Source organism: Protobothrops mucrosquamatus, unplaced genomic scaffold (genome assembly GCF_001527695.2).
Source record: "Protobothrops mucrosquamatus isolate PMUCROS unplaced genomic scaffold, P.Mucros_1.0 scaffold1897, whole genome shotgun sequence".
NCBI lineage: Eukaryota > Metazoa > Chordata > Lepidosauria > Squamata > Viperidae > Protobothrops > Protobothrops mucrosquamatus.
In genome coordinates, this window is record NW_015388023.1 from 388,676 (window position 1) to 398,936 (window position 10,261).

A 10,261-nucleotide genomic window follows, 5' to 3' on the forward strand; every position below is an offset into this window, starting at 1 on the left:
AAAGAAAGAGTTTGGTTCATACATGTATTTGTATACATAATTGAAACGTATTAAAATAATGTTGTTCCAATAGATTGAAAAATACATGGATATTGACTGGCGATACCATTCGTTGTCAGTTTATTTAGGATAATTTATCAGGAAAGGAAACTCCCAAGAAGTAAATTGGCTTTGAATTTTTTTTAGTTACCTGTTTAAATGGGATTTATTTTCACAAATAGCTTCATAATTAAAGATATGTAAGTTATGTGAATTTGCTTTACTGTCCATAATAGCAGGATGAGCAATTCAATCTAGAGTGAATAGATGTTTTGAATAGATATTTTAACAGATCTGTTTGGTTTTTTTAAAAACAGCTTCTATTTTTCCTTGCAAGGTTACCTCATGTAAGAAAGAACATGTTTTGGAGAGAGCAAATTTGGGGGGAATGGTTGGAATAAAATGGAAATGGGAAGAATTGAGCATCTAGGAATTGAAGGGAAGCAGACTATACCTTTCAATGTCTCTGACTGCAAAATTCCCTGGTATTGTTTTATCAAATTTTCCCTGGTCTCCATTGTTTGGTTATTTTCTCATTTTTTTAAATACCAAACTTTCAGAAGCATATATTCATTTTCATATGCATTTCTTAAAAACAAGTGCAATTTTTACATCTTTTTGACAAGAGAAAAACTATGTTTGTTAATTGCATTTGTTATTGCCATGGTGCCAGATCTCACAAATCCACCCCTGGGAAAAAATTATGGCTGAGTTGTTTTACATCTCAGCTTAAAACCTAGACTGTGATCTATGACTGCTTATACAGTAGTAAATTTGTTAGTTTTTAGGGAAACAGACCGTACTTTATTGTTTAGATCTTTTTTCTTAAGTTGATAATTAGATGTAACCTTCAATAATTGAGTTTGGCCAAATATAAACTTTGACTGTATAATTTTAATGTAGACTAAAACAATGTTCCTCACTCTTGGCAGCTTGAATATGTGTGGACTTCAGCTCCCAGAATTCCCCAGCCAAACTTGCTATTCTGGGAGTTGAAGTCCACACATCCTCAAGTTGCCAAGGTTGAACAACTCTGGACTAGAATATAATCATTTCTCTTTTCACAATGAAGGCTCGTATTGCAGAGTGCTTTTGCTCTTCTGTTTAGGATCATTTCACCTCTCCCGATGAATACGATGATCCTGCTGTTCTCTATGAAGCTATCACAACGCATGAACAAAACCTGGTTATAGCTCATGAAGGGGACCCTGCTTGGCGAAGTGCTGTACTTTCCAATTCTCCCTCCCTACTTGCCCTTCGCCACGTGATGGATGACGGCACCAATGAATACAAGATCATCATGCTGAACAAGCGTTATCTAATCTTTAGAGTCATTAAAGTAAGATACTTTTAATGGGGTGGATGAAACCACCTATTCTAGGATGAGATGTGATAAGCGGGGAGGATAGGCATTTATTACTTTATGGTATGAAATTGGTGTTTTGATTTTTGATTCCTTTTTTAAATGCTGTGATTTTGTTAAGTAATTTTTTGATGTTAAATTGTTTTAGGTTTTTAAATATTTTGATTAAAGAAATCTGCAGGACTTGCAAACTAGGCAAATTAAAAAAACGGTTATATTTTATATTTAATTCCATAATTGGGAGAAGTGTAGCACAGGCACCTCTCACTATCTTGCTATGTCTTACTTCCAGCAGCATACTGATAACAGTTTTTATCTATTTCTTGTATATAAGCAAATTTTAAATTTTGTTTATGCCAACACTTGCTTAGAAGTAGAATAAATAATTATATAATAAATGCATGAATGCTTTCCATAAAGTTAAATAGAGAGTCTGCATGTTTCTGAAGTAATTAAATGAATTTTAATTATTTTTCTAAAAGGTAAAACTTTAATGTATAATTTTAAAATTGTTTAAATCTTGAGGGTATTTATGATTAGGATGGAAGTGTGTGTGTGTGCGCGCGCGCCTATATCCTGTTTTCAGTATGCATTTAAAAAGCGTCTATGAAGATTTTCAATCATCCAGGTCATGGTTGTCCCAAGGCAATTGAACTTTCTTGGGTTTTTTTCCTTTGAAAATGTTTCACTTCGCATCAAAGATGCTTCTTCAGTTCCCCACTGAAGAAGCTTCTTAGATGAGAAATGAAATGTTTTCAAAGGGAAAAAAAAACAAGACAGTCCAGATGCCTTTTTTAAAAAAGCACTTTTGGGACCTTTAAAAAATGGTTGTAATTTTAGACTACTTTTGTACTAGTAGATTTATTTGGTAAAATCAGTGAATATTTCATGTCATAAGATTCATGTAGTTATAGCTGTCTTGATTTGCATTTTGCCACACCATTTTTCTTACCTATCTTCCCCATTTCTGTGTTTTTGCAGGTAAATAAGGAATGTGTCCGTGGCCTTTGGGCTGGGCAGCAGCAGGAGTTGGTCTTCTTGCGCAATCGAAACCCAGAAAGAGGGAGCATCCAAAATGCAAAACAAGCTTTGAGGAACATGATTAACTCATCTTGTGATCAGCCCATTGGATACCCAATTTATGTCTCACCTCTGACAACTTCATATTCTGATAGTCATGAACAGCTAAGAGAGATTCTTGGTGGTGCCATCAGTCTGGGAAACATCAAGAACTTCGTAGTATCTACATGGCACAGGTGAGTAAAAGAAGTCTCCAGAGTACAGTTGCTCATTTTAGTATATTTAATTAGAATGGTAATTATAAAGTTTTTTGTTTTATCACTTTTCCTTTTACAATGCAAATCCAGAGTAAGATTCCTGTCAAAACCAAGAATATTGCTTTTATTAGAAATTTCAGTACATTGTCAACAGTCACTTTAATCTCAGTTGTATTATTTACCTCCTGCAAACATTAACTATGGATAAAGTTTGCTCTTTGTGAAACTCTGTTCCAAACACAGAATGCTCCCTTAATAAACCCAATTTTCTCTGGAATTCACAGTTCCAAGGATGATTTTTAAGTTTCTGAACGTAAATTAGGCAATACAATCTTATCTGTTTTGTTTCTACCTACAACAACACTCAATACAACTGAGAAAACTGGTGTTGTGTTAAATAACTTTTGGACAGGGCCCGCTTGTTCAGCTTTACCTGTCTCAAGAAATTATTATGAGATGCCATCATGAATTTCTGGAAGAAAATGTATGATAAATAAACATGAAAAGTATAGGTCAAGATATCTTTGGAAGATTTTGATGTTTACTTTCTTAGTCTGCTTGCTATTGTTTTTTTTATTATTATTATGTTCAGGTTAAGAAAAGGCTGTGGTGCTGGTTGCAACAGTGGAGGAAACATTGAAGACTCAGATGCTGGAGGTGGTGCTTCCTGCACAAGTAATAGTGTAACTGCCAATGATTCTCAGAGCAGTGTATCTCAAGGTGGTGGGAATGCAACTGTTGGACAGGGATCTGGAGTAGGATTGCATCCTCCTGTCACATCTCATCCAGTCACCCTAGGTAAAACTGAACTAGTGCCTGAGAGTGTATATATTCAAATACCTCACTGCCAGATTGGGATAATTAGACTTTGAAACATTGTTGTTTTAACTTCTGTCTTCCCGTCAACAGTGTCTGTTAAGCATGTTTGGAATCCACAGGTCCCATACCATCCATTCACCTTGCGGCTTTGGTGATTCTGTAGAGGGTAATAAGAAAGATACAGTGTACTTTTTCCCGTGAAGATCAGCACACATATAAAAGACATAAGTCATCCTCCAAAATCTCAGTATCATGAAGCTGCATGCATTTTTCAAGTGGAAAATTCTGAGACCAATCCTAAAATAGCAGTTTGGTAGAAATAACTGGTTTGGACTCTAGCCTTGAGGCACACTCAGCCTGCCTTGGTTATCTGGGAAGAGTTTGATCCTGTGGGTCCTGATGACAAGACAAGGGTTCTTGGAACTCTTACTTGAGTCATCTGTATATTGACCCATATTCTTCCTGGTTAGCCCAGGCTTCCTTGAATTGTGACATATGGCCATGGCACTAGCAAATTCCTCATTGAGTGAGGGAGTGGTCTTACCACTGCTTAAAGAGGCAGTGGTCTTACCACTGCTCAAGAAGCCATCGCTGGATTCAGCCTTTTAGGATAACATTGATTCCATCTCCAATCTTTTCTTTCTAAAAAAGGCTATTGAGAATGTGGTTGTACAGCAGCTTTAGAGAGTTCTGAAGGAAACAGATTATCTTGACTCTTTTCAGCTGAGTTTCAGACCAGGCTTGAGACCAAAACAACACTGATTGCATTTGTGGATGACCTCTGTGAGAGAGGGATAGGGGTGCTATGACCATCCTGGCTCTTCTTGATCTCTTAGTGTTCTTCAATACCACTGATCATGGTACACTTCTAAACCAGCTCTGAAGAGTGGGAGGTACAGTTGCATTGATTTTCCTCTTTTCTTCAGGGCCAGTTCTGGTTAGTGTTGATGGGGAGAGAGGGAAGAGAGAGATCTAGCTCATGACCTCTTCTTCCCTTAAGACTAACTGATCTTCCCATTCCTATTTCTCATCTATATGAAGCAGCTGGGCAAGCTCATCCAATGGTAGGGGTGATACTCAGCCACTCAGAGTCACCTTGAACCTGCTTACTCCAGGACTCAATAGGTTGATAAAAATGTCAAATCCAGTCTAAATATCTGGCTGACTGTGTGACAGACCACCGCCAACAACAACAACAACAACAACAACAACAATAATATAAAAGATTGCATGCTGCTGTTATCCAGCTTTGTACTTGCACTATACTTTGTTTCAGTGTTATGGTGATCTGAATGGAGAGAATAGGCTTCAGCTCAACCCTGGCAAGACTGAGTGACTGTGGTTTTAGGGTCTCCCAGATCCAGGGGTTTTTCATCTTTGGTTACACTGCCCCAAACAGATCTAGTGCACAATTTGGGAAGTTCTTCTTGACTCCAAAGAGCAAGTGATAGCCATGTCTAGGAGGACCTTTTTTGTTTTGTAAAGCAGTTGTACATCTTCCTGCATCAGGAGGCAGTGCTCATGGTCACTGCTGCCTTGGTCATCTAATGAGTAGATTACTTTTATGTATTGTCATGGCGATGTGCTATATGAAGCTGCAGCTGGTCTAGAATGCAGTGGTGCAGGCAGAAATGGGAACACCTTAGTAGGCCCATATTACACCTTAGTTCCATAAGCTCCACTGTTTTCCAGTGTGCATCCAGATGGAATTCAAAGTGTTGGCTCTCATCTATAAAACCTTCAATTGAATGTAGCCAGATTATTTGTCAGAATGTCTTTCTCCAGTTGTTTCTACCTGTGTGACAGGAGAGGCATGCTCCTATCCTTTTGACTAAAAAAATGCTACAGGACTTGGGAAACAAGTCTTTTCTGTCATAGCACCTGTCCTCTGGAAAACCATATTCCCCAAGACTAGATTGGCTCCAACTTACTAGCTTTCCATAAGGCCAGCGCTATAAAGTGCTAAAACTAGAATGTGCTCCAAGTTTGGGGGTTGAGAGGTTAGATGACCTTTTGAGTAGTTTCTGTTTCTGTCGGGTCCATTCTTGGTAGTCGTTGTTGGTTTTTCACTTCACCTTTGCTGATCAACAATATGGCCAACTGGTCATATTTTCCATATGGGCCATGTAAATCCACTTAATGATTAATTAATTACCACATTTGCATTTCATTACCCAGTGAAAGATCTGAATTAACTTTGCACATTATGTCAAGATCATCTTAAATAGTTTCTTAGAGTTATTTTCACTATCTGGGAAGTTCTTTGTAGAAACCACACCACACAAATCATACAGTTGTATTTATGCCTTATCCCTCCTCAGATGATAATATCAAAAACTAAAATGTCCAAAACAAATAAACAGCTGGTTACATTTCGAAAACAGTCATACAGAGCAATAGTCAATCAATCAATCAGAATAGATTGGAGGTCTTCTAGTCCAACCCCTTGCTCAAGCAGGGGACCTTATACCAGGGGTCTCCAACCTTGGCAACTTTACGACTTGTGGACTTCAACTCCCAGGGCTGAGGAATTCTGGGAGTTGCAGTCCACAAGTCGTAAAGTTGCCAGGGTTGGAGATCCCTGCGGCCTATACCATTCCAGATGAGTGGCTGTTCAGTCTCTTCTTAAAAAACTCTAGTTATGAAACAGTTAATAGGCATTGCTGCTTCTGGAAGGAATTGATCCAGAATCTAATTTGAATTTTAAACAGCATCCAAACTTTTTCAATTTTCCATTCAAGTTTACATCCTTGGAATAGACAAACTATAGCCTGTGCTCATATATTTTATTTTTAGGCACCAGCCAGAGTGCTCATTCTGTGCAGTCAAGCCTTATCAGACATTCCCCTGCTCGTGCCTCAGTTGCCAGCCAGTCAACTTACTGCTACAGCAGTCGTCATTCATCCCTCCGGACATCCACCACGGGCTTTGTGCCTTGCCGACGGTCTTCCACCAGCCAGCTTTCCCTTCGCAATCTTCCCTCATCCATCCAGTCCCGTCTGTCCATGGTGAACCAAATGGAACCCGCTAACCAGACTGGCATTGCCAACATGCAGCATGGCCTCCCTTCTTCAAGCAGTTCCAGTCAGAGCATCCCAGCCTGCAAACAGCATGCTCTTGTTGGCTTTTTAGGGACCGACGGAACGACGAATGCCACCGATTCACAGGCAGGCCCAAATGTGAGCCCTGTGAGCCAGGCACAAACCAGAAGGGATGATGTTGTTTACAGAATTCAGGTAAATGAAATGTAGGAATTGATATGGTTTATATCCCTTTACTACCTAATGACTATTTTTATGGCTGGACAGTTATGTGTTTAATTTTTTAACCTTCCCTACACTTCTGGAATGCAACCCTGTGGAATGAAAAACTAATTCTTAATATACAGAATTCGCTGAAGACTTCAGATGTAACACTGAAGTCTCTAGGGCTGGTATCCTCTAAGGCAGGGCTTTTCAACCTTTTCACCCATTGTGCCACTTTTAGGATATGGCAACATCTGAGTACCACCAGTCACCTAGCAAGGTGTCAAAAACTTGATGACCAAAAAAGGAAAAAAGTGATAAAGTACAGGTAGTCCTCGACTTACAACAGTTCGCTTAGTGACTGTTTGAAGTTACAATAGCACTGAAAAAAGTGCCCCCCAAGGCACAGCCAAGCAAGACACCTGCCTGCGGTGCTCTTCCTCCTGTCCGAGGTTTTCATTGTTGTGAGCATTTCTGTTGAGGATTGGCAGTGGGGGTTAGGTGGGGGGTGTTTGGTTTTTATTCCCCCCGTCTGCTGGGTGGCTGCAGCAGGTTTTGGTCACTTCACATGATCCTGGGACACTGTGACTGTCATAAATATGAATCAGTTGCCAGGCATCTGAATGTAAATCACAAGACCCTGGAGATGCTGCAACATTCCAGCTGATTGGTGCTTCTTCAGGGCTCAGCAGAAGCACCAGGATCAGTGCCAAGCTCCAGCTGGAACCTGGCGCTGATCCTGGTGCTTCCACTGAGCCCTGACAGCCCTGAAGAAGCACTGATCCTGGCGCTTCCGCTGAGCCCTGAGAGCCCTGCAGCCCTAGCCATCTCTCGCTCAGACTTGTGTGGTGCTGCCACCGGTTCAGCTCATTCCTCTCCCCTGGTACCACTTTTCTAGGATGGTCGCGTACCACCTGCCAGGTGCCAATGTACCACAGGTGGTACCCCATACCACTGGTTGAAAAGCCCTGCTCTAGGGCTGTGCTGTGCTTTGGCTACACTTCGAAAATGGTGCTTCAGGGTATACATTCACTAAAGAATAGAGAATGAATAAGGCAAAGATATGGTCAGGGAATAAAGATCTTTGTATCACAGGAAAATATGGTGTAAGTTAAGTATTAAAGCTGTTTCAACAGCTTTCTGTAATGTTATAATAATGCTATTAGGTGGAGAATTAAGCGATGATTTGTTTCACTGAGTCTCCACATTTCAGTGTTTTTACATTAAATAGGCTTGCTTGTCTAATGTTGCTTTGAGGTCCAAGATTGGTGACCCAAGTTTGGAACCTGAGAAAAGCATTAATGGGAAACAACGAATTATATCATATTTCCTTTGTGTTCTACTCAAACTAGTTGTAGGAGTGTGAAACCTGTGTCTCTCTAAAGTTTTTTGAAATATATTTCCTTTCTTATTTTGCTGTCTGGTTTTGTAGTGTTTGGAATCCAGTTATACTTGGAGGGATATGCAAAACATTTCAAGTTGAAAAAGTTTTTATCTGTTTCAAAATGGGGCATTTCAGACTCGGTTCTTGCATAGCACTAATTTTAAGCTGCTTCTTTTTTTAGATAATAGATCCTAGCCAGATTTTGGAAGGGATCAACTTATCCAAAAGAAAAGAATTGCAGTGGCCAGATGAAATGATAAGGCTAAGAGCTGGAAGAAACAGCTGGAAAGACTGGAATCCTCAGGAAGGCATGGAAGGCCATGTGAGTTTCATTCCTCAGTTGCCTTTGTTATTGGCATGCTCAGAGATTATATTGATTGTACGTAAATTCAAAAAGTGGAGCAGTAAGAAAAAACTAATTCTATAAATTCTAAATTATAACAATAGACGGGAATATGCATCATATCTCTTTGCATTATTTGTTCTGGAAATCTTAACTTTTTAAAACAACAACAACAACAACTTAAGACCCAGTCAATTCTGCATAGTTTCTTGGAAGGTAAGAGCATAGTAAATCCATGTGAGGGAAATACATATATGTAATGAAATGCATTGTTAACCGAAGTATGACTTTTCCTGTTTCCTTGTTTCAGTTCTGAATGTATTTTCTCCTGTGAAATATAGGAATATTTCTATTATTATTTTATTCTCAATATTATAGCAAAGAAGATTCTTACCAATAACGTTCAAAAGTAGAATCAGAATAGTTTCTGTGCTGGAACAACAATATAGATAAGTAAGATCTGAAAGCCTAATCTTGATCCTCACGTAGTCTGTATATATTACTTAGAAATGATAAGGTTCTAGTATTACAGCTCTAATATATTTTCTTTGCTTGCTATCTCTGCTAGGTGATTCACCGTTGGGTGCCTTGCAGCAGAGATCCAGGGCATAGGTCCCATATAGACAAAACCATCTTGCTCGTCCAAATTGAAGACAAATATGTTGCAGTGATTGAAACTGGAGTCCTGGAACTTGGGGCTGAAGTGTGACCTTCTTGGACAATTAAAATCTAGTCCATCTCCACAATGTTTAGAAATGAAGTAAGGAGTCTCAGAAGAATACTCTAACAGCTTAAGTAATAGGAAGAGGCTTGAAAATGAAGTTAAGGGTAGGATGTCAGTCTCCAAAACAGTTAAGGGGGTGCTTTTGATCTTTTTCAAGTTAGCTACTGAAGAAAATATTGTGCATGAAGGGTAAACAGGATGTATCTTTTGCTTTATACATTATTTTATCCATTGCAATGCTTTAAAACAATCCCACATTTTCCAAGTTTCAAAACAGGAGCATCTCATTTTTCTAATTGTCTTGCCAAAAATATTTTGTCTCATTAATGTAGATTCAATTCATTTTTTAAAGCAGCTGAAAACTGTATAAATGTTGAGGTCAGTGTGAAGCTGAATAGAATGTTTCATCAACTGCAAGTGTAACCAGATTTCAAACTTCTTATTTCTTCTAAGTGGAAAAAAAGATCATTGAGAAAACTGCACTATTTTTTTTATGGCAATGCACTACAAAAATCTGAGATTGCTCAGAACATTTATTGATATAAATATATATATATAAAAGAAAATACCGTTATTTAAATTGCCTTTGGGATTAACCACCTTCTCCTCCATATGGTAGGAAGTATCATTGGTTCATTTTTGGCTTAAAATTGCCCAGCAACTTATTTATTCTGTCCTGTTTAAAATATATGATGGATTACCAGTAATTATAGAAGAAAACTACAGGGAAGCCTACTCGTGGTGAAACCAATTAATAGTGTATTTTTTTTACGATGGGCTCAATCATACAATTGTGCATATTTTTTCTCTACTTTTGTTATTTTTGTTATTTTCCAATATGGAGTCAACAAAAATATATGACTGGGCTCCTTTGGAAAACTGGATGAGATACATTGTTTTAAATAAGGTTGTGACTTTATCTCTGTTTTGGGACTTACTCCTTTATTAAGCAAAATAGTTTACTTTTTTAAAAAATGAAAAGACAAAAATCAGAAGGCATGTTGTATCGTATTATCTGTATCATTTTGCGTTTTAGTTCCTTTTAGTTGCTATTATGTTCTGTGACT

At 38.4% G+C, this 10,261-nt stretch overlaps 1 protein-coding gene across 1 annotated transcript in view; it reads left to right on the forward strand.

Moving 5' to 3' along the window:
• PCNX1 (pecanex 1) overlaps nt 1–9,418 on the forward strand; it is a 93,754-nt gene extending 84,336 nt beyond the window's left edge. Inside the window, exons 33-35 of the mRNA XM_015823519.1 lie at nt 6,295–6,734; nt 8,309–8,449; nt 9,039–9,418. Coding sequence (XP_015679005.1) covers nt 6,295–6,734; nt 8,309–8,449; nt 9,039–9,179 — 722 coding nt within the window. The 3' untranslated portion in view covers nt 9,180–9,418. The remainder of the gene's footprint in view (nt 1–6,294; nt 6,735–8,308; nt 8,450–9,038) is intronic.
• The last annotated feature ends 843 nt before the right edge of the window (nt 9,419–10,261 follow it).